This window comes from Mycotypha africana (genome assembly GCF_025528875.1).
Source record: "Mycotypha africana strain NRRL 2978 chromosome Unknown BDF20scaffold_4, whole genome shotgun sequence".
Lineage (NCBI taxonomy): Eukaryota > Fungi > Mucoromycota > Mucoromycetes > Mucorales > Mycotyphaceae > Mycotypha > Mycotypha africana.
This window is the reverse complement of record NW_026515728.1, coordinates 616,528-637,868: the sequence shown is the minus strand read 5'-3', so window position 1 is coordinate 637,868 and position 21,341 is coordinate 616,528. Positions and strand designations below refer to the sequence as shown.

At 37.8% G+C, this 21,341-nt stretch overlaps 8 protein-coding genes across 8 annotated transcripts; 1 reads left to right on the top strand and 7 right to left on the bottom strand.

The window, feature by feature from the left end:
- Positions 1-273: 273 nt before the first annotated feature.
- BDF20DRAFT_863500 (uncharacterized protein) lies at positions 274-3,143 on the bottom strand. Its single transcript, XM_053080676.1, has 6 exons — positions 2,356-3,143; positions 2,179-2,248; positions 2,032-2,092; positions 1,510-1,950; positions 1,105-1,433; positions 274-1,033 (listed from the first exon to the last, which is right to left on the bottom strand). Exons 1-6 carry the CDS (start codon positions 3,060-3,062, stop codon positions 593-595), a joined length of 2,049 nt encoding a protein of 682 aa, XP_052937058.1. The 5' UTR covers positions 3,063-3,143; the 3' UTR covers positions 274-592.
- Positions 3,144-3,173: 30 nt separating this feature from the next.
- On the bottom strand, positions 3,174-5,062 carry BDF20DRAFT_430832 (uncharacterized protein). Its single transcript, XM_053075429.1, has 3 exons — positions 4,831-5,062; positions 4,545-4,614; positions 3,174-4,315 (listed from the first exon to the last, which is right to left on the bottom strand). Exons 1-3 carry the CDS (start codon positions 4,831-4,833, stop codon positions 3,510-3,512), a joined length of 879 nt encoding a protein of 292 aa, XP_052937057.1. The 5' UTR covers positions 4,834-5,062; the 3' UTR covers positions 3,174-3,509.
- Positions 5,063-5,292: 230 nt separating this feature from the next.
- Positions 5,293-5,979, bottom strand: BDF20DRAFT_818267 (uncharacterized protein; the record flags this gene model as incomplete). Its single annotated transcript, XM_053077343.1, has 1 exon — positions 5,293-5,979. One exon carries the CDS (start codon positions 5,977-5,979, stop codon positions 5,293-5,295), a length of 687 nt encoding a protein of 228 aa, XP_052937056.1.
- Positions 5,980-6,144: 165 nt separating this feature from the next.
- On the top strand, positions 6,145-7,445 carry BDF20DRAFT_431371 (uncharacterized protein). Its single transcript, XM_053075431.1, has 4 exons — positions 6,145-6,217; positions 6,329-6,711; positions 6,790-6,906; positions 7,003-7,445. The coding sequence occupies exons 2-4, from the start codon at positions 6,421-6,423 to the stop codon at positions 7,165-7,167; spliced, it is 573 nt and encodes a 190-aa protein (XP_052937055.1). The 5' UTR covers positions 6,145-6,217; positions 6,329-6,420; the 3' UTR covers positions 7,168-7,445.
- On the bottom strand, positions 7,386-12,305 carry BDF20DRAFT_863480 (uncharacterized protein). The gene is made up of 21 exons (XM_053080675.1): positions 12,283-12,305; positions 11,881-12,176; positions 11,694-11,815; positions 11,573-11,622; positions 11,384-11,503; positions 11,244-11,324; positions 10,983-11,162; positions 10,793-10,909; positions 10,620-10,723; positions 10,425-10,550; positions 10,326-10,349; positions 10,215-10,251; positions 9,863-10,150; positions 9,712-9,791; positions 9,476-9,646; positions 8,808-9,406; positions 8,605-8,719; positions 8,470-8,540; positions 8,325-8,375; positions 8,187-8,260; positions 7,386-8,113 (listed from the first exon to the last, which is right to left on the bottom strand). The coding sequence occupies exons 3-21, from the start codon at positions 11,807-11,809 to the stop codon at positions 7,572-7,574; spliced, it is 2,946 nt and encodes a 981-aa protein (XP_052937054.1). The 5' UTR covers positions 11,810-11,815; positions 11,881-12,176; positions 12,283-12,305; the 3' UTR covers positions 7,386-7,571.
- Positions 11,969-12,843, bottom strand: BDF20DRAFT_431175 (uncharacterized protein). Its single transcript, XM_053075430.1, has 2 exons — positions 12,283-12,843; positions 11,969-12,181 (listed from the first exon to the last, which is right to left on the bottom strand). The coding sequence occupies exons 1-2, from the start codon at positions 12,699-12,701 to the stop codon at positions 12,064-12,066; spliced, it is 537 nt and encodes a 178-aa protein (XP_052937053.1). The 5' UTR covers positions 12,702-12,843; the 3' UTR covers positions 11,969-12,063.
- A 933-nt stretch (positions 12,844-13,776) lies between these two features.
- On the bottom strand, positions 13,777-16,529 carry BDF20DRAFT_863451 (uncharacterized protein). Its single transcript, XM_053080674.1, has 8 exons — positions 16,216-16,529; positions 15,571-16,124; positions 15,335-15,488; positions 15,090-15,254; positions 14,826-15,021; positions 14,385-14,725; positions 14,105-14,316; positions 13,777-13,986 (listed from the first exon to the last, which is right to left on the bottom strand). Exons 1-8 carry the CDS (start codon positions 16,364-16,366, stop codon positions 13,897-13,899), a joined length of 1,863 nt encoding a protein of 620 aa, XP_052937052.1. The 5' UTR covers positions 16,367-16,529; the 3' UTR covers positions 13,777-13,896.
- A 549-nt stretch (positions 16,530-17,078) lies between these two features.
- On the bottom strand, positions 17,079-18,455 carry BDF20DRAFT_955566 (uncharacterized protein; the record flags this gene model as incomplete). The annotated part of the gene is made up of 6 exons (XM_053084912.1): positions 18,359-18,455; positions 18,145-18,291; positions 17,988-18,077; positions 17,868-17,927; positions 17,445-17,825; positions 17,079-17,117 (listed from the first exon to the last, which is right to left on the bottom strand). Coding segments are annotated over exons 1-6 (783 nt in total), but the record flags the coding sequence as incomplete, so codon positions are not given.
- Positions 18,456-21,341: the final 2,886 nt, after the last annotated feature.

Below are 21,341 nucleotides of genomic sequence, written 5' to 3'. Positions count from 1 at the left end.
GGTTTAATATGTAATCAATATTTCAATGGAAATTTTTACGAAGCGAAAAATGCTACACCAAATCATATCTCAAATATAGCCAAAGCAATAAAAGTCTACTCTCTGGTTAATCTTCCAGTTGGAAGATTAGTATCCTGTCTTTAAACCTCAATCTTGTCAAATGGCTGGTCGGGTAATCCATCTGCTTTACTAATTCAAAGCAAACCAATTCTTAATTGCTGTTTCGAACATTGAGAATGTGGTATTACATGTGGACGCATAGTTACAATCAATCTTTGCTAATACGCGTCGTTATTATAGTATTTGCAGTTTTATTGATTATAATGCCCAATCTATAGCACTTTCTTTGTTTTATATCAAAGGGAAAAGCTATTAGGCAAGTGTATTTTTGAGTATTAAATGTTCCTGTAGACCAAGGGTAATGAGTAATGTATGCGACGCTAAATACAGGTACCCAGAGCTATCAAGGCATGATGGCACCAAATGGTATTTACTTTTGCTAAGTTTTTTTTTTGTCATAGAAAGCATTGCTGATTCGATTGGATATTTCACGCTTCAAAGACACTTATGAATACTTCAACTGCAATATATTTTACTTAGGGGGTGGTTTAATGAACCCACCAACTGAGCCCATGTTCAGACAATCGTATTGTTGAGTAGGCCTTTGATGATTGTGGTATTCGCTATTGTTTTGAACATGAGGAGGCACTGGAGGAGGCACCATCACAGTATAGGTGCTTGGTGGAAACTGTGGAGGGGTTTGGTAGGGATGACGATGAAAATGGAAATGTTGATGTTGTTTAACATCGCTAGCCAAGATGTTCTGCTTTAATAAGTGATCCTTCGTCACTTTCGTATGAAGGGTAACACCGGCCTGACCAAACACTAGTTTGGGAACATCTACAAGGTACCCTCTTGTACCTTTTTTGCCTATATCCACCTCTGCTTGAATCCAGAAATTCAGTTTACCAGTTCCTTCATCAAAATATCCAGCGCAATAATTACGTCTCCCCATTAGCTTCTTGTTTTTCCGCTAATTATAACAGTGATTTGAGCTCAAATTTTCGAGATGTATCCTTTAAACATTATACTTTCACAACCTACTGTGTTGCCGTTCGGTGAGCTCTTAAATAAATTATACATCCTCTCTTCAATATTACCATCAAAGGTAACGTAAGTCGATTTTTGATTAAGTACGGTTAATAAAACTTGGGGTGGAGGTACGTTAACTATAGCACTTGAAACAATTTGCACCATTAAATACGGATCTCCTTCCTCTTTATCTTTCATATCTTTTGAATACAATCGCCCAGCAGCACAACAATGAACATCACCACCCAAAAATGAAATACGAACAGATTTTTCGGTCGCATAAGATTGTAATCTCTTGATAAATTCTCTCCTTTCCAGTTCATGATTTCCAGCAGTCCAGTCTGTAAGTAAAATCAGTGGATTAATCAGTGTGTGAGTTTGCATATTACTGTTATTACACGTAGGTTTATGACTTACGGTCATTCATATCATCCAATAATTCAGGATCTCCATTCCATTCGTTCAATTGACCATCGATAATGTCTCCTAATGTACCTGTTTTACCAGCTACTGTCGCTAGACTCAAGTTCGCCGCTCCTTCCATCAAATTCTCAAACAATGTTAGACGAGGATAAATTAGAGGTACACCTGTTAATACCATAAAATGCTTTATGGTGAAAGGTAGTCGTTCGTACATAGCCTTGAAGCACGCATCGTACGATTTTTTAGTACAAATTTCGAATTTTGATCGCTCACCACGCGCGTCTAATGATAGAAGCCCAATATCTGGTCCTAAGGTTGTAACAATGTGATGACAGGTCGGCTGAGAGCCTCGAATCATACCATCTCTTTCGGCACGTTCGATTGTGGTATGGTGTTGGAATAAATAATAAAATCTAGATGCATTGGCAAATAGTACTAGTTGCCGCGCGTTAACAGAAAAACTTTCTGTATTTAACCTTAATGAAGCCTTCACAGGATTGCAATTAACTCACTTACCTTTAAAGCAGTCTGCCGATTGCATGTCTGCTGGGTACGAACCATAACCATCTATAATGTCCTATTTTAAGAGGTACAAAAACGAAATTTGATGAATAATCTGAAGCGTAGAGATTTGCACCCTTTACTATTTGCTTTGATCTTTACATGATCATCCCACATATTTATTGCTGGAATCGAAGCATATGCTTGTGCTTGAACTGGGCTTTCTTTAAATCTGAAACAGCATTTAAACAAACATTAAAGTTTTAAAGGGTCTGTGCGCAAACGTTTTGGCATAGAAGCGTTGTACAACAACTTATATTCTGCATTCCCTAATCTTACCCAAAGCACTTGACGTAGTTCCAAAAATAAAACTCCTCAAACCCATCTCTCATTGACTGTGGTAATGTCATAGCCAGTCTCTTTTTTGGATTCTTCTCAGCTACCCAAGGCTTCATAAAATCTTCATGAATCAAACGATCCTGATACAATTGATCGCCACCTCCTAGCATGACGTGAAATGGCATCACTTGATGTCTATCCAATACGTCTTGCCAAAGTGGTGCTTCTTTTTCATTGAATTTATCTTTAATGGCTTGTGGTATATCGGAAAACCCACTGCAAGAATAAAACATGAATCGCATTGAATTTTGTATCGAAGGCACGTAAAATTGAAACTCTTTATCATTAAAACAATTGAAAGTGTAGGTAACAATTTGCTCTTCCGTGATAAGAGGTAGCTGTAAGTCATAACGCCAGAAATGGTATTCGTTGCGATAGATGTCAAGTGTATCTACGGCGGTAGGTTCAATGGATCGTTCCGGAACATAAGCTGCTGCTGTGGGGCGCATACGTATCTTCATTTTTGGGGCTTGGAAATGGTTGAGAACAATAAGACATGATCCACGCCAAAGGCGTTGGTTATAATCTATCTCCAAATAGCGTAATAAAGGTCCACATACGACACGGATAGGTTTATCGTTCAGGGACAAATTTTCCAATGCAGTCTGTGGTACATACATAGGTTCTTTTTGCTGATGTTGGCTCATAACAGTGAGCTACACTAAAACTACACTGTATATTTTAGGTAATGAAAAATATACGAGGAAAGCAAGAATATTGTAGCTAGTAGAAGGAAAAAGAACAATATGCATTTTCCACGACACAAAAGGCTTTTGAATAAAAAAAAAACAAAGTAAAAAAAAAAATCAAAAAATCAAAAGACTAAAAAAAGCTTCAGTCACACAAAACCACTTTTTACAGAAAGCTTTGATCTACACGCCGTGTAATACATAACATAGAAAAAATATAGAAATTCAGGTGCACAATTTTGACATCATAATACTGTATAATAACTGAAAATGCAACATCATAAATGCAAAATAACAAAAAACCTTGTAAACAGAGATCTGAAATTACAATCAAACCTTTTTTTATTTGTCAGAATGATTATTTAATAAGTAAATGTTGCGTAGAATGAGGGAAAAATAAGGAACTTATTGAGAAGCTTCGAACTTAGCCTTAGATTCCTTAATTCTGTTAAGACGTTGCTTCTTGTTAAGACGAAGACCCTTCTTGTTGGGCTTGGCAGGCTTGCCCTTCTTTTCGGTGGGTTGAGGAGCGGGGTTTTCACGGATAGCAGCATGAGCTTCAGCGTACATGTCTTCAATCATGTCAGAAGTAACACCTTCCTTGATGAAAGTGGCGAATTGCTTCTTGTAACGTTCTTCATCTTCTTCTTCGAGGTATTCCATGTATTCAGCAACGTGAATACCGTAAATGTAGTTACGGAGAAGTTCATCATCGTTGGTCTTAGTTTCGATATCGAAACCAGGGAAACGGTTACCGCTGTGAGGAATGTAGATACCACCATCGGAAGCACCCTTCATAGCACCGAAGACACGAGCACCAGTGGAGGTACGAGCAAGACCAACATCAAGGAAAGCCTTGAAAGGACGAGGAGCACCTTCAGCAGCTTCGATCATTTGGACAGTACCATCAGGTTCAGTGAAACCTTCGTACTTATCAGCGAGACCGAGCTTGGTCAAGGTACGGCGAGCAAGAAGAAGACCAGTGGCATAAGCAGCAGCCCAGTTGGTCAAACCACCCTTGATACCGTAACGAGGGAGTTCGTGAGCATAAGCAGCGGCAAGGACGAAATCACCTTGGAGCTTAGCATAAACGATTTGACAGATGATGTCCTTATTGGTGAAACGAACGACCATTCTGTACTTGGGAGAGTTGTACTTGTTCTTGGCTTGAACGACAAGTCTCTTACGAGCATAATAGTCGGTCTTACCCTCTATTATATAATTAGAATTGATGTGTCAGCTGATGATCGTTTCAGTCAATCTGAGGTTCGGATCGTTGAATAAGAGGAAGAATCAAGGAGCTGTTCAAATTTTTGTATATGGATACATTCGACAGAAGCTCATAGCGAGAATAACAATCACTGATTTGACATAATTCTACTCCATTCAACATACAATCCAAACCGTCAAAAATAACTAACTCATTAAAACTGAATGTACCTCTTCTTCTGCGATACTTGACTTGGAAACGCTTGAAGTAGGCCTTGTTTTTTTGTAACTTGACGAAAGGCTATAGTTGTCAATTGTAAAATTGGAATGTGTCAGATTGCTTATACTTCGCAGCTTAAAATATGTATTCCATCCAAAAAGCCCTTATTTCATCCATTTAAAACATGTATAGCATCCATCCAATCCTCCATCAAAATAAAACATCAAAAGACAAGAACTGCATAGTATGCTGATATGGATACTACAGGCCGAAATTACTGATCATTCAACTACATACCATTGTTCGACGTTGTTATGTAAAGGAAGGATTATTCAAATGCACTGTTTCACGTTGAATATAATCGAAGGCAAAATTGAACTGGCTTTAAAATTTTTCATTTTGCAATGTTTGGTAATTCTTGGGCAGCTCAAAAATACTCGGCTGCCGGTTTTTTGCATTGGAAGCATCAGTCATATTGAGAAAATAGTATCGTCTATATCGCTACGAGACACATGTGTTGTTTAAAAAAATGAACATAAAAGGAAATACAGTACACGTTATGCTTAACATTTAAGCAAGCTCACTCATTCAAACTACTTGTACAATTAATAGTAAATGGCTAACAAATTCAAGGGTAGCAAAGTAAAAATGTAACTGGCCGAGTAATAGCATAAGTTTAATGAAAGAATATCTACCAAAGTGAGAAAAGAAGTAGTTGCAGTTGTAATTGTTGTTCCTCAGCATAACAATGTGAGTAAACTAGTAAGTAACTACTACTTTTTTATTGTTCCAAACCTCCGCTAGAACGCATTGATTCCATAAGAAATGGCCAACATCGTCTCTTGAAATTGTGTAACCTGAGATACCAACGTTCGCCCTATACTTGCCTGTCACTTGACCGTCTGTGAGCAAACTGGGTCTTACAATGATCCAATTTAAGCCTTGAATCTCATTATTTTCAATTAATCTTTCCATTGCCAATTTATCCTGATGAGGCTCGTGGAGGAGAAATTTGTACAAGGGCTGTAACAAGAAAGGTACTTCCTTCATGCCATCTAAACCTGTAGTTGAAACAGCCACAAGATGTTTAGGACGACTGTCAACATCATCGTTTGAAAGCTGACTCATAGCTTCTAGCAAAACAGTCATAGCATCTTTGCATAGGCCTGGTTGGAGCATCTTTCTCTTCATGATGTCCATACCACTACCGACAGAAAAAATAACCACATCTGTATTACGAATGGTTTCTTTGACAGCAACCACGTCAAGAGCATCGCCTTCAATTATAGTAACTTTTGATAGTTGCTCTTTGGTGTAAGACTCTTCTAGCTTGTTTGGGTTTCTGATAAGTAATTTGAATTCATGGTTGGCATTGTTACTGAGGCTCTGAACAACCATCGCACGAGCGCATCCTTTTGATCCACCTAAAACTGCTACTCGGGCCATTTATATTTTGCCTTTATAGCACTGTTTTTAGAAAAGAAAGAAAGGATATTCGCAAAAAGTGTCTAGAAAAAGTGAATTCATATCAAAAGTCATATTTCTACGTGGCTGAGTGTTTATTGTTCAGCAGGTGATCGAACAGTTAAGCCAAAGAAAAAATGTAAAAAAGCAGATTACCGTTCAGAATATTTACTTTTTCGCGACTCTTATCGACCTGCTGATTGAATTTAGTGTTACAAAGGTAAGAACACCAAAAACAAGCATGGCATGTCTTACTGTTCAGCTCAACGTTGTTTATGCATAGTCTGTTGTGTCGGTTCCTGATCGTTTTCTTTAAATACATCTAAAAAAGCGAAATCTCCGAAAACCGGTGGTAGATCCTTCATTTTTCAATTTTTTGCCTTTGCTGCATATTGTATATCAAACGAACTCTATTTTTCGTCAATGCCAGAAATAGAAAGTAAAAGCACAAAAGAGGAAAAGCGAACACCACGTTGGCAGTTTCGAAAAGCAAAGAAGCTAGAAAGGAGACGAAAGCAGCGTCAAAAAATTGCAATTGACAGATTGTCAAAAAGGAATGACATGGAAAGCGATCCATTGAAGTCATTAGCAGAAAGACAGAAGTATGAACAAGCAAAAAAGCAGTGGGAAGAACGAGAAGAGAAGTACAAGTTGACTGAAATGGCAAAAGCAGAAGCCAAAGCCAAAGAGGAAAAGGCGAAGGCTATAGCGAAGGTTTTTTTTTTGTTTTTTTTTGGTTTATATAATCTCATCAGCGTTCGTTTTTAACGAGTGTGCATATTCAACGTATAGAAAAAATGGCAAGAAATGCTGCTCAGTTTGCCGATTATAACAGCACCTACATTCTCTGCTACCACAACAACAGCAATTACAGATACCACGGACGGAAGTCAAAGCTCAACTTCAAGCGTAAATTCATTTAGCTTCATATTGTTAATCTTCATTTGCTCAGTATTATTTTCTTTTACTGACACAAACCTCTCGGTCTTTTCGATGTATTTTTAGAAGAAAAAACCTGTATTTAAAAAGTTTGTGGATTCTTCAGACAGTCAACATGTTGAAGTCTCATCTAAAGCAAGACGTTGCACTTATAGAGATCGATTCCAGAAACAGAAGATAGCCGCGAAAAAGAAAGAAGAAATGTCCTTTTATCCTTTTTCTAACTACTGAGGTTGTTTAAGATATATCCTTAACGTTCTGCAATTATACCCCTTTTATACCCTCATAGATATACGATCATCTTGAATTGCTTGGTACAAGCAGATAGGGAGCTGACTATCGCAGGTAATCTACTTTAAATTATCTTATTATGAACATCGCTTTCGAAATTTTTGAAAATAAAAATTATAAATTGATGCTGCTATGTAAAAGGAAAAGGCAGCCCTACTTTATTAAGACATGATGACTGTGTATAAAAAAAACTACAATTTATACATCAAAGAAGAAACATAACGTTGTAATTTTATATTCTATTCTTTCAGATAATGATGTGTTATTCGCTTAGTAATTCATTTATCTATATACAATTTATTATTACAGTTTTTATAGTAACATAGTACCTTCAACTATTCTGCTTATGAATAGAAGCTCCACCCCGCGGAAGCTAATACATAGACCTTGTCTGTCTTTTTCATAATTAGAGAAGGGACGGGGTTTGTGTACACAAAGGGTAGTTCATTCCCCATTTGTTCATCAGGTGCTCTGAGAATTCCTAAGGGAAGAACATCATGGTCCATAATTAGCTCCTCGAATAAGTATGAGAAGCTCTTATTGATGAAGCAATGCGGTAGTGATAATAACATCAGGTGTTTAGAGTTTTGTTTAAATGAACCTAGTCTACTAGCGCTGCTATTCAGCCCACTGGCTTGTTGGTATGATTGCTGATGATGATGTGCTGCCGTATCTTGATCATATAGTGGCTCAGGCATACCACTAAGCGCTTTGATAACAGACACAATACCTGGTTTGTAGTAAGTTTGACTCAAAAGCACATTGCTCAATAAGCTGTCAACCACGACATTGCCGGCCGCATAAGCAGGCGTATAAAACACATCCACTTCTTCTGCTACATCTTTACCTTGAAGTAGATGCATGAAACGAATGTTGGATTTTTCCACTAAATATAGTAAAGTTAACAGGGAGATTCAGTTCAATTGCAGTATTTTTTGTCCTTTATTGGTTTATAATACCTAGATTGACGATACGTGAGACGTCATTTGGTTTCTTTTCTTGCAGTATTAAGTCCAGTAGATGGCTTGTCATACTATTTATGGTCAAGGTTAATGGCATTTCGTAATGCATAATGTGAACACTTATCTTAAACCTACATAGCGGGACTATCGGAAGTCCGTTGGTATTGATCCAGACATTCTCTTTCGCTTTGGATAGTTAAAGTGTAAAAGTTTAAATGTAAACGTTAGGACAAGGAACATTTTTTTATAGATTCATATAGGGAAAAAAGGGGGAGAATACCTCATAACTACCACTTGTTTTGCTCGCATAACACCTGCTTTGATTAGATCTTCAGGATTTTGGCAATTACCCTAGGAATTTAAACGGTTTTAAGTTAACAGACACTTCTATATAAGTTGATAAATGATATGTTACAGCCATGAAATAGACTTTTGGAAATCGTGATATCAACTCAAAAGTCTTGTTGTTTGGTAAAGAAGTACAAAGAAATACAATGTCTTGCAAATTGTTTGGATTCAACTGTGGGGTTCTATTTATGTGTACATTCCAAATCGTTATCATTAAAGTTGAGAGGTGTGCGATGTTATATCAATATTTAGATTTCTGTTCAAACTTACCGTAAATTGTAAATGAATTTGAAAATGTTGGATACTTTATGATGCATGCAAACGAGAATATGCCCATTCATACTTTCTGTAGACTCAATTGTTAGTTCTCGTAAAGTGGCTGGCCTTTTTAATAGATAGCAAACAGGAAGCGTGTCTAAATCTTGATCAGGATTCATATGTAATCTTCCAAGCCTACTAATTAACTCTCGGCTACCACTGAGTAAAGCCATACGTGACGTAGGCAGCTTTGATAATTCAAAATCGTGCTGCAGTCGAGTATTGATACTATTTTTTGATGTTGAACGCGCAGAATCAACCGATTTTGTATGATGAAGACTTTCTGCACTTAAAGTGGGCGAAGGGTGATGAGATGAGGAGGTTTTGGTTTCTGCCTGCTGAAGTTGTTGTTGACTGCTGATGTACGTGCTCAATCCAGCAGACGCGCTTTCTAATGTATGTGATTCATTTTTGGTCATATAAAGTTCGTTTCGGAAAGAGGAAGAGCTTGAATGACCAGGATGTGAGATTTCAGATAAACGTCTCCGCAAATGGCCACTCTGCCGGCGTACTCTCATCTTTTCCAACTTATCCCTCACGTAAGTATGCGACTAAGGAAAAGTGCATAAGTAATATGATAGTGTACTGATTCAAGGTCGAGCCTTTGACATCTTCCTTACCAAACTATTCACATCTTTGACTTCTTTAGAACTCTCACACATATAGATGCATAAATCAGCCTCCCTTATAGTATATTTGTCTTCCGGATTCAAAAGTATCTCACGATGCTCACAACCAAATACTTGCATTTTGATACCGAAGAGTATAACTTGACATTCTGAGTACACAATCTTCATGGAAGACGCAGAAATTAATGATTGCAGAACTTATGCAAAATCATGCTGTACTACGTTACCCAAGCGGCTTCATTAAAAGGCAAATTGACAAGTGCATCTGGTGGTTTGTCCATGTATATTTCGTTACAAGACCCATCGTCTGTAAACCAAAGGCCTTATGTTTTAAAAACAGACCTTTTTTCTAACAAATTTCAGTAAAATGTAACCCACCATACTGTGCTTGCCAGGATTCATCATAGTGATCCATAGGGCGTCGCTGGTGCAGTAAGTTAGTTAACAAAGTGGAAGCACCTCGACAACGACAATTCATGGCTAACAAATATTGCTTAAACTCTCGTACACAGATGATTTCTTTCGCCATTTTTTGATAGATAGCTGTAGATGGTGATAAATTGTAAGTGTAAATATCAATATTATGACTAACCGTATAGCAGTATAGAGCCCAGAGACGAACTGTATTCCTTTCATCCTCTTTTTGCGGGTCGAGAGCATGTTGGTCTATTAATGAGGGAATGGAAAGCGTTCAATAACCGCAAGATGAAGAGCAAAACAATGATCTTACCTGATAATGTGAAAATAGCCGTTGCTGATCTAGCTCGCTATATAAAGTTGAAAATGATATTTTAATGGAAAAATACAGAGCTACAGAATTTACATCCCATTTCTCTCTTACCACTCTTTTCAAAGTTTGCTCGTCCTAAATCGAATAGTTGTTCTAAGAGGTTACTATTTAATTATTACAAAATTGGAAAATGAGGTTCAAGTAGCATACCAGGACTGTTCCATGAATAAATTGTATTCTATGCCCCCACATCGAATTGCGTTCTAAGAATTTCAACTCTTCGTTCGGCCGATTTATGTCAAGAAACACTACATTTAAATGTGGCTGCGTGTTTTCCTAGCATAAATTCCAGATCGTTAACACATATTGAATAAGTATATTTTTTTGAGAAAAAGAACTGCTTACTACATTCAAAAATCCATCTAAAATTTCAGTGACTTGTTCAGGGCGAAAAGATCCTACAATCAAAATGAAGGGCATAGACGATACTGATACATAACCGCCCCAATCTACAATCATGTAAGACGAGTTTTATAAGCGTATCCAATACAGCATATGTCGTTTTAACAAGGTATTACCATTTCTTTTTCGGAACGTGTTCAACACATCAGCCAATAATGTGGGTAATACAGCCAAGGATATGACAATAAGCATCATCATTACAACCCTACTTCCTTCAGTGTGTGGTGTGATATCTGCGCAATAGTTTTTTTAAGAGTCAAAAATGGTTGTCTTTTACTGGCTAAATATAGTATGTAAATACCCTACCGCCATATCCAACTGTTGACAACGTAACCATTACTACGTACAAAGAATCTAAAATGGAATATACAATGTTTCCAAAGGTCCTTTCACAATATTGGAAAGCTGACATTCCATTGTAAAGTAGTGCAACCAATGTTCCGATCAAATGGACTAACTTAGACTTTAGGGGATCAACTGGCTTATCTAAAAAAAAGCAGTTGAATTCTTACCGTCGATATATATATATATATATACATATATACGGGAACTATTACGTGACGCTACCTGTCATTAAAAGATTCGTTTTGATCTTAAGGACGCTTTTGATCCTCAATAATAATACCCAACTTCTAAGAAAATAAGGCACTGGGAAATACAACTGTTAGTGTGTACACAACGGAAGTACTTTTTTTAGCGTTCTTTACCATATAGAAACCTTCCATGCCTGATAAATAGAGATAGTATGAAGGGGTAAGTTGTAAATAGCTCGATAAATGATCTGAAACTTCGTAAAACATAGAATGGTCTTCCGGTCAAAAAAATGCCTACGGACATAAAGAATCTAGTTAATGCTATCCGTTGGATAGTGCCAGATTGCAGAAAGAACTCCTTACGTATTATAAAAGAGCCTAGATTCCAGAAGCTCAATATTACACAAATTATCCTGTCGGAAAATCCAGTTAACTTAATTTTCTCAATGCAGGCATTGATCACACAGTATACATGAAAATTTACCATAAATCATATGCCCGCCATTTATACATCCAAGAAGGTTTTATCTCAATATCAGCCTCTTGTTTCATTTCGACCAGATAAGCGAAACATAGTAGCATATCAACTATCAAGTCCATATATACCTGCAAATACATAAACATGAGCGCTCATTATTGACTATAGGATATGATCCAATGCATAACATTACATATGATATGATACTATGGTTGGCGAATAGGATCCGTTTGGCTTCGGAAATATAAGCGTCATATTTGTATGCATGTTTAATCTGTTCAACACTTGTCAGTGGAATTTCTCCATGTCTGTGTGGTAGCAGTAGATCTACATTTCAGAGTCCAATGTGTTGCCTAGATTGATCAATTTTGATCTTTTACCTTTCTAACAAACGTTCTCTATGATAATTCTCTCGTATATTGCTTAGATTCACTTTATGATTCCTCAACCAAGCTTCGTTCGTTGCTGGTACGTATTTTTTAACCTCATCTGCACTAAGTGATAGTTCGGTGGTTCGACGAAACGGGAAGAAATTATTAGATGACAATTTAAGAAGTGTTTTTCTCTTTTTGATTGCAGAATATTGAGAATATACTTTGGATCTAATTCGGGTATAATCAAATTTTCAGGCGGCATATCTATAATATCGTCGTCTTGATCTGTTTCGTCCTCGGATTGCCGCGCACTGCCTACAATATATGACAATTTACTGACAAGCTTTGGCTTTGCCGGTTTATTGTGATGCTTTTGCAATCGTTTCTTTTTCCTTTTTGCTATCTTATTTGAAGAAATCATTTCTTCGCTACTTTCTCCAGAAAAAGCTGACCCATCATATATTAATGAAGTTGAAGAACTAAAGGCTGCCTCTGGTAAAGTACCATAATGCTGCTGTTGTTGGTGGACAGTACTATCGGGATTAATAAGTCGCAAATTTTCATCGTTCTGGTCATTATTTGGCGTTGGTAAAGCATAGGGTGTGACACTAGTCTTTTTCATTGTAGGCTTTCCAGACATTGTTTTACACCTCTCATGGACGATGAGATAACAGAAAAGGGAAGGGCAAAAGGGAGAAAGAGTGGTGATGAAATTTTGATGAGCATACACTTTTATTCAAAATTATGTTTGGCGCTTCCCAAAAAGGGCCCCTTAATTGGGAAATTATAATCGCAGTATTTAAACAAATACGTCGTACAGATTGAGAAATCACTTGTTAATGAGAACAGAGCAATGATGACGACAAGTAGGAAAATATCAGTCTCTCAGCGCTCCTTCAAAATGGAACCTATCTTAAACACATCTTTAAAAAAAGTCTAAGCGAGCAATATGAAAAGAATAGAATCTAAAGCAGCAACTTAAAACGGAGTATTTGAAAGGATAATTCAAGTACCGAATAAAGATTTCTCGGAGACTAAAAGTGAAATATATTATTTTCCGGTGTGTTTCACAGAATCGGACATCTCTGTGTTCGGTAACAAAAAGGTATACAGTCAGGCTTTCTAAAATTGGCATTATTCATCGCTAGAACGAAACTAGCTCGATTTTTACAGGTAGACCTATCTGGAAAATTGTAGTGGCGGCTCGTAAATTTGCTGCGGAATTCTAAACGTCAACTTTGTCTTGTGACCCCTCTCCACCACGAGTAAAACACTGTAAATGTCCAAACCTCTCAAGAGCCGCCTACAACTCCTCGGTTAAGGCACCTATTGCTCGACTGGTTACCCTCTTCCCCTCCCACAATCCTTTAGTACATAATCCTTTTTACCCTTGAGCCCTAAGGGGTTTTTAAATTCTCCTCAGCCTTTGGAGCTGCCCCGGGCAATTTGGATAAGTTTAATATCTCGTGTCCATTGGGCTTAAAAAATGTCAGTAATAAAAATCCTTGTTTAAACGTAAATGTCCAAACTTCAGATTATTTGGACGTTACTGTTTGAACATTAGGTATGCTATTGGCTTATGAATTGAAATGGCACTTGTTCTATGTAATGGCACAACTTTTCAATTAAAGTTTTTATAACTTCCCAAAAACAATTTAAGCGAAATAAGAGATTGGACGGACAAATATGGGCAACAAGCATTTTCAGTTACCAGGCTGCTCTGTACTTGGTAGCTCATCAATAGTGGCATCTTTGGTTTTCATCATGCAAATGTCTTTTATTTTAAGCGTATTAGGATAATGCAAAAGAGAGCTATCTGATTATATTACAGCTACTCAGACTTTCATCAGTTTCTTTCTCCCATTTACTCGCTTTTGAGACGTTTCTAATGCTCTATCTACCGCTTGTAAATCAGGCATCAGAGTCTATATAGTATTCATTTTTGGTAAGTAAAACAAGTACTCTTGCATATTTTGTACATCATTTCAAAAACGGTATCCTTATTTCACTTTTTTATGGTTAAAAAATCCTGATGATCTTTACCTGTTTACATTTTTCAGGATCTCCTTGAAAGCTCACTACTGAAATCAAAACTTCTTTCAATTTGTCTTTCTGCCTCTTTAGACTTTCAACCATACGCTGATTTTTATCTGCTCGATATGGTTCCCAAGAAGACCAAAAATGGCGTAAAAGTTCATTTGTTGCCATGTGGAAGGCATGAATCTTTGACTGAACTTGAGGAGGGAATCTCATATCTATTTTGCAGTCAAAGGTTAAGATATGGAAATTGCTTGAAAATATCCACCCAAAAATTGTTTTTTACCGGTCGCAGATTTTTCGTTATATCTTGCTTTCTTCTTAATCGTATCTGTTAATTCCTCACATACTGCATCGGCTACTCTTTTCTTCACAAAATTATCTTGACCTGTTACAAGATCAGGCCGCCAATTTTCAAACTCATGCTTATATCCTTCCAGTAACTTCTTTGTATCCTCCTCATTCAACTTTACTTGATCAGATCCTCCCGTTTGACTTTCGAAATAACGTTTGGTATCTTGTATGTCTAATTCTATTTTTTCTGGTGGTTTTTGCTCGACTAGATCCGTGAGGATGATATCTTTTTCTATTTCTTCTGTCGCTGTTGGTTCAGGTAGCTTTAATTTTCTAACATTATATGCGCAGACCAAAAAAAAATAAAATAACATATTACAGCATTAGTATGAAGGTTTCCCTATTCCTTTCTCAAAAGGTCTTTTTATCTTACGATGGAGGTGTTTCCAATACTCGCGAAGAATGTCTATTAAATCTACGAATTAGTGGTAAAGCTTGTTTTTCCCTGCCCGGTATCATCGTGAAATCAGGTCGATTGCCGCTCTCTATATGATCTTCTAATGTAGCGGTTAAATCAATATCAAATCTGATTCTATCCATACGGGTAATTGTTTGAGGCTTCGAATTCTCTAGAATAGTCAAGTGGTTATGGTTATATCTCATGTAGCAAAGAACATAGAAAATCGATATTTCATACCTTCATCTTCTTCCTGTAAACATTTGTCAAAAATATCGTCGTACGGGGTCAATTGTGGTCTGCCACCAGTACGCGATCTGTGGAAGAATTCAGATGCCAGGAATCTTTTCCAAAATATCTGTTCTGACATTTTATCAGGCACGTTGGTATCATATGCTCTTTTGACTATATAATTTAAATGTTGATCAGTCAAAAGTGGTACTTTTCCCCCCGCAAGATATACTTAAAAGAATATCCTCATTTACCCGATGGGAACTCAGTGAATATGTTATGTATAATTTGACTTGTTAAGGTATATTTCACATCAGAACCTTCTTGCTGGCTAGCTTTCAATTCTACCATTCTTGATGATCTACCTTTCTGCTTTCCCTCTCTCGACACCGCGTCTCTTTTCAGTTTCTGATTTTACATAAGGAATGATGTTTGCTTTAACAATTTCCCACCAAAACGTTGCTATGTTCGAACAGTACATATGGATTACCTGACGAATGCGTTTGATATAAGGGCTTGCCCAAAACTCCTCTTCACTCACACTCTTTCCTACCACCACAAGCTCTTTATGTAACGTCTGTAATTCTTTACTTGATGTCAACAAAGCTTTCCTATCTGCGAATTCTTCTTGTCGCAATGTCCTTGCTGGATGCTGCTGTTGCTGTTGCTGAGAAGTAGGCGAAGAAACAGCACTCTGTGATGGTGTATTGGTGATAATAGGTGTAGATGGCTTTTGCAGCGCAGCTGCAGACGATGTTTCCAATGGTGGTTGAACAGAGGGTGAGTTTGTCACGGGTGGTGTGGCAGGCATAGGCGACGGTACGCCCATCGACGCTGTTGGTGTGATCGGCCTTGGCGTTCCAACTGCACTACTACTCGTGCCTCTCGCTCGTGCTAATAATTCTGTTACTTGCGATTTGATGGCTTCTCGTTCTTGCAATGCTTTCAGAGAAGTGAAATGAAAAGTGTAATCTTTAGCTACAGGTGCTGTGACAGATATCTTAAGTAAGATTTTCGGGGACGACTGTGGCGTTTGCGCAAGGCCTGATATTATTGTGAAAGTTCAAATGTTATTACTAACTAGGTCAATATTTTTCGTTCAGAACTCAAATGTTGTTTTGTTAAAATTAAGGACCTCCGATATCATTATAATGAATAGATGGTATTAGTTGCGAGGATCCTTGTTGTTGCCAAGCAACCCGACGAGGTGTAACAAACAACGTTCCTTCATGCTTTTTGTAACGAACTGGCGCTCTTAAAAGTAACTGTTCATTAGGCTCCCACATTCAAAATTCAAAGTAACTGTAGTTGAAAGAAGTAATAGTGTGATCATCCATTATGTAAGAAAGCAACACCAAAAATATTCAAATAGAGTTGTGACTTTTTCTTTCCCAACTCTGCATTAAAACTGAGGGGAAAAATAATGCAAATATGATTGCTTTTGACAATCCCAGCAAAAAAAAAAAAAAAAAGAGGCCCTCTATGATGCAATCAATCAAAAACAATACACAAGTAGCAAAATTTTTTCTGTCATTTATAAAAATAACTGAAAACAGCTTCTCGTTTCTTCACGCTTTATTCCCATTCATCGTCATCCTCCTCTTCGTCATCGCTTTGCATAGCTTGCTTCCGTTGTTTCAATACATCAGCTAAGCTAGAGGCTAAACTAGCAGCACCTACACCTGCTATAGCACCACCGCCGGCAGCAGCAGCTGATGAAGACATGGAAGGTGATGTAGCATCATGTGTTGGTGGAGCGGATTGACTGGCTTCACGTAGTTTACCAGATTGTTTCAAATTGCCAAAACCACCGGCAGCACGAATGGATGCCATCAAGTTACTGCGATTGTCATCTGACGTAACAGCAGGAGAACCGGCACCTGGTGTTGAAAGAGTAGGTGGAGGGGGAGGAGGGGGAGGGGGAGCACCAGCACCACCCAACATAGGAGGCGGAGGTGGAGGTGGAGGAGGCACTGATGTAGGAGCACCGCTTCTGAATGATGGAGGTGCTGGGGGAGGCATTAATGGGTTGGTAGGCTTATTATACGGCGATGTCGTAGATCCAACTGAAGGAGGTGGTGGAGGTACTGGTCTATCAATACTTGTTGTAGCATTACGAGGAAATGCTTGACGTGATGGCGGAGGAGGTGGAGGTGGACCAGTTGTCGCAGCCACTCTTCTAGGTGGTGGAGGTGGTGGTGGGGCACCATTACGATTACGATTTGGAGGAGGTGGAGGAGGAGGAGGTGCTCTTTTCTTAGCTCCCATGGTTGCAGGTACGGCAGCACTTCCAGGCGTGGCTGGAGGTGGTGGTGGAGGGGTGAATCTCGCTTGAATGTTATTAGATACTACAGGATTAGGTACTGGGGGAGCTGATGGAGGCGGCATAGGTACTTTGGGCGGTGGTGGTGACGAGATCTTATTTATTGATGCTACAGGATGTTGTTGCGTTTGCTGCTTATTTTGCTCTAAAAACTCTTGAATAAATTCTTGGTTTTCATCAATTTCTTCAGCAGTAATACCTAACTCTTTTAACTGATCGAATAAGCTATTCCATTCTGGGTCGTTATTTTGCACACTGAAGCCCTTTCCTGGTGTATACCCAATATGTCCTAAATGTCTAAAATCGGCTGGCATACCAATCAGATTTTTGTCCACTTTGCTTTTACGTTTAACAAGCGAAGATGTCTTTTTATCTCCTAAGCCTGCTTTAGACACTGGTGCCGCTGTTTGTCGAGCGGCCCCCTTGTTAACACTATTAGCAGCCAGCGTGTCTCTATCCAACACTTTTTTGTAAAATACGTCGGCTTCACCTTCATCCACAAATTCCAATGCCGTTAAACAATCCTGTATTTATTACATTGATTAATATGGCTTTAAAATATGTCATAAAACCTTAACACTTACGTCTGTTTCGAAGGAATGAAAGAAAGAAGCATCCTTGACATACTGAAATCCGTAATATAATTCTTGCTCCCAAATGACATTATTTTGCCCCTATGATAAAATCTGGTTTTTATACACTTCTTCTGAAAATGTGTCAGCACCGCGAATAATTCCATACTTGTAATTCCACAATACGTATAAAGAATGAATTGTTTTTCGCTTTATCACAACAGAATACAGCAGCTCCCCATATTTGTGAGTAAGTCCACTTTGAAGGATCGGGACTGGCGACGTGTAGTCGTGCAACGGCTGCTGTGTAGATTTTCTAACCGAGAAATGTCATGTCAGCTAAAGTTTAGAGTGTAACTGACTGTTCAAATGAAGAACTTTACTGAAGTAGGAAGGGCCTGCCGAATGATATCTTTGTCTGCGGGTGTTGCCAATGTCACTGATTTCATTATTAGATGAACTATTAAAAAAGAAAAAGAGAACGGAAACGCTTGGCGCTTTGGAAAACATTAATTCGCTTCAGAAGTCCGCACGAAGAAATGCCCCATTGTTCCATTCGACAATGGCTATGTAGAGACTCCTACGGACTCCTTTTACATGCTAATAATAATACGCCCTTCCTTACTTGACAGTTAGAAATTATCTCTTTCTATCCAATGTTATTGATCACTTTTCTTGTCTACCATGACGATAATACAGGAAAATTGCCCAATAAAATATATGCCACTACACATTGAGCACTAGTATCATTACTAGAACGAGCTTCATGTGTATTTATTGTGCTGAATGACGGATTTGACCCAAGTATCAAATTTGGGCAAAATCGAACAAATTCCAGAAACATATAAGATACGCCTTGTTTAGTGCATCTAAAAACGCAACTGTAGATATAACATTTGAGGTTGGGATAACGAAAATAAGCATTTAACAAGTGCATTTGCGTAACAATATGTAGACAATTGACCACAGCAGTTACCATTATATATGGATCCTGGTACAACAAAAGGAAAAAGGGTATAGGTTAAGGAATCGCCAGAGTTATAAGTCAAACCGTAGAGAACCAATCGTAAACTAAACAACACCTATATGGTGTATGCTTGTATGCAAACAAATGTCTGATATTTTGTTTACTTTGGCACCACTACGACCACATCTTAACGAGTCGGTCACTTAAAAATTATATGATATAAACAAACCCATGACGACCTCTTCACATGAGAGAGGTTGTGTTTATCGAGCATTTGAAAATAACAATTGAGTAAAACCAACCAAGCATGAGCCCATTTTCAAAGAGTAGTTGGCAACAGCTTCTTGGCTAAGAACTCTATTCAAAAATTTTATACTGTTCGAAGGAAACGGTATAAGCTGTAGGAAGCCTAGGTTTTGAAACTTGAACTCTTGGTCTAAAACATTAGAATACACTCTGCACCTTCAGGTGTTCAGTTTTCCCGCCTCGCCTGAAATATTGAATAAAATCTCTAGGATTGAAAAAGAAATAAAGCTAATTCGACTACAGTCTGTACCAGCAAGCGTTGCAGAGACGTAATTAGCGGAAAGAACGATAGTACAAAAGAAGAAAAAGAAAAACAAGGATCAGAGATCCTTGAAAAATGGACGTAGAAGTTTTATGGAAGCATTTTTTTGTCTGCTCAAGATTGATATGTAGCCACTAGAAATATATTCACATTGCGAATCGTTCATTTTTACATATTTAAACCTTGCTTTTAAAAAAAAGAAAATAAAAAATACGTCAATTTCAGAAAACTATAAAACACGATATTGTAAGTATTATAGCCTAGCATAAAACTATTTGTAACATACATGCATTAAAACGAACACCCGGAGGCTTACTCTTATTAGTATGCTTATTTTGACAGATATACATATTTTTGTTTGCTAGCCGTTTACTTCGAAGCATTCCAAACCATCTTTTACAAATGTGCGTGTAGGTTTTGTATTGACAATTTCTTCAGTTATCACCGTAACCATCGCCTATATAATCTGATTACACACTGCTGCATAATGACTGATTTGGAAATTATCTATTGCCGCTTGCGGTATTACATTGAAGACAGTATTCATAAAGGATGTCTTTCACTTCACAATAAGCGCACTGCTCAGTAAAATATCTGTGTAAAACATGAGATTCTTCTGCTGCTTTTGAATGAGAAAAAAAGTTCTTTAAATCAGATTTTTTTCGAATTTTGTGATATCTCATTGTACACTGTCTATGGTATGATGAAGGAATACACGTTTTCTTTATTTCGTCAGCATCAAGGGTAGCACTGGAATGTAGATACGTATGAGTGCCAGTGTAGCATGACTGAAATTTTCATGATAATATATTGTGCCATAGATAATCAATAGTATGTTTACCACCACATGAATACAAAATTTCAGCACTACTTACAAATCGAAACTTCTGTATCTTTACAAGTGGCCAAGAAGGGATGCTGCATTCTTCAAGTCACGGTTTTCTTCAGAAACTGCTCTGTTCATAAACAGGTATTATTCAAGCAAGTGGCCGACCTTGTCATGAAAAGTTTATAATGAAGACCTGAGAATGGTCACTCTCTTAACATGTTTGTATAGCCGTATCGTACCAATGCTCACGACACCCCTACTAATTATTGTAAAATCGTTCTGCAGAAAGCAAATAGTGAAGGTTTCGGATATGTGTTGATGTGTGAAGCGAAGTAGAAGGGCTTCCCTTATTGTTCTTAATGCGATGATCTAACTCCTCAATGTTCACTTTGCACTTTTCATGTTTGGTCAACTTTGAATTGGCAAAGATTTGTTGAACCCTAGAATGATATGAGCGGATAAAGACTTTCCGTATCGGTAAGGAACGAAAAATGACATAACCTTAAAAAAGATATTTTTGTATAAATGGACATGCCAAGCGACATGAAGTTGTGCAAAATCTGGGTATGAAAATTGGGGTGGTATGTATTTTTAGGTGACAAACCTCCCCGTATTTTTTAAATGAGGTATTTTTAGCAGTTCGTTTGGAGTTTGAATCAACTTTTTAAGGTGCTGATACCGTTAGTGAGAATGGAAGATGAAGCACGATTTCCTTTTTGACCCTCTTTTTCAGTTCTTTGCTTCGTTGCTTTATAATTATTCTTAATTGCAATCTGATGACTACATTACCCCAGTCATCTACAACAAGTATTAGCGAAAATGGCTTCACCGCCACAGTCATTGAACCTACAATTTTAGAGAACTACTCAAGTACTTCCTCGACAACAACACCAAATAGTTCAAGAGTAACCCTTAGTAACAATGCTAGCCCGCATAATGCCCAAAGTAAGTTGCCCCCACCACCTATACCTCCTCCACATGCATCCTCAGCAGCTTCTTCAG

Coding starts and splice junctions, on each gene's coding strand:
- BDF20DRAFT_863451 (XM_053080674.1), bottom strand. CDS start 16,366: ATGTGGGAGCCTAATGAACAGTTACTTTTAAGAGCGCCAGTTCGTTAC. Junction 16,125..16,215: donor TCATTATAATGATATCGGAG/GTCCTTAATTTT, acceptor CAATAATATCAG/GCCTTGCGCAAACGCCACAG. Junction 15,489..15,570: donor ATATCAAACGCATTCGTCAG/GTAATCCATATG, acceptor ATGTAAAATCAG/AAACTGAAAAGAGACGCGGT.
- BDF20DRAFT_431175 (XM_053075430.1), bottom strand. CDS start 12,701: ATGTCTGGAAAGCCTACAATGAAAAAGACTAGTGTCACACCCTATGCT. Junction 12,182..12,282: donor ATACCCGAATTAGATCCAAA/GTATATTCTCAA, acceptor ACTATCACTTAG/TGCAGATGAGGTTAAAAAAT.
- BDF20DRAFT_863480 (XM_053080675.1), bottom strand. CDS start 11,809: ATGGACTTGATAGTTGATATGCTACTATGTTTCGCTTATCTGGTCGAA. Junction 9,407..9,475: donor TCAAAGATGTGAATAGTTTG/GTAAGGAAGATG, acceptor ACTTTTCCTTAG/TCGCATACTTACGTGAGGGA. Junction 8,376..8,469: donor AAACAAGTGGTAGTTATGAG/GTATTCTCCCCC, acceptor AACTATCCAAAG/CGAAAGAGAATGTCTGGATC.
- BDF20DRAFT_431371 (XM_053075431.1), top strand. CDS start 6,421: ATGCCAGAAATAGAAAGTAAAAGCACAAAAGAGGAAAAGCGAACACCA. Junction 6,712..6,789: donor AGGCGAAGGCTATAGCGAAG/GTTTTTTTTTTG, acceptor TTCAACGTATAG/AAAAAATGGCAAGAAATGCT. Junction 6,907..7,002: donor GTCAAAGCTCAACTTCAAGC/GTAAATTCATTT, acceptor ATGTATTTTTAG/AAGAAAAAACCTGTATTTAA.
- BDF20DRAFT_430832 (XM_053075429.1), bottom strand. Junction 4,316..4,544: donor CAAGTATCGCAGAAGAAGAG/GTACATTCAGTT, acceptor ATTATATAATAG/AGGGTAAGACCGACTATTAT.
- BDF20DRAFT_863500 (XM_053080676.1), bottom strand. CDS start 3,062: ATGAGCCAACATCAGCAAAAAGAACCTATGTATGTACCACAGACTGCA. Junction 2,249..2,355: donor AACTACGTCAAGTGCTTTGG/GTAAGATTAGGG, acceptor ATGCTGTTTCAG/ATTTAAAGAAAGCCCAGTTC. Junction 1,034..1,104: donor GCTCACCGAACGGCAACACA/GTAGGTTGTGAA, acceptor TGTTATAATTAG/CGGAAAAACAAGAAGCTAAT.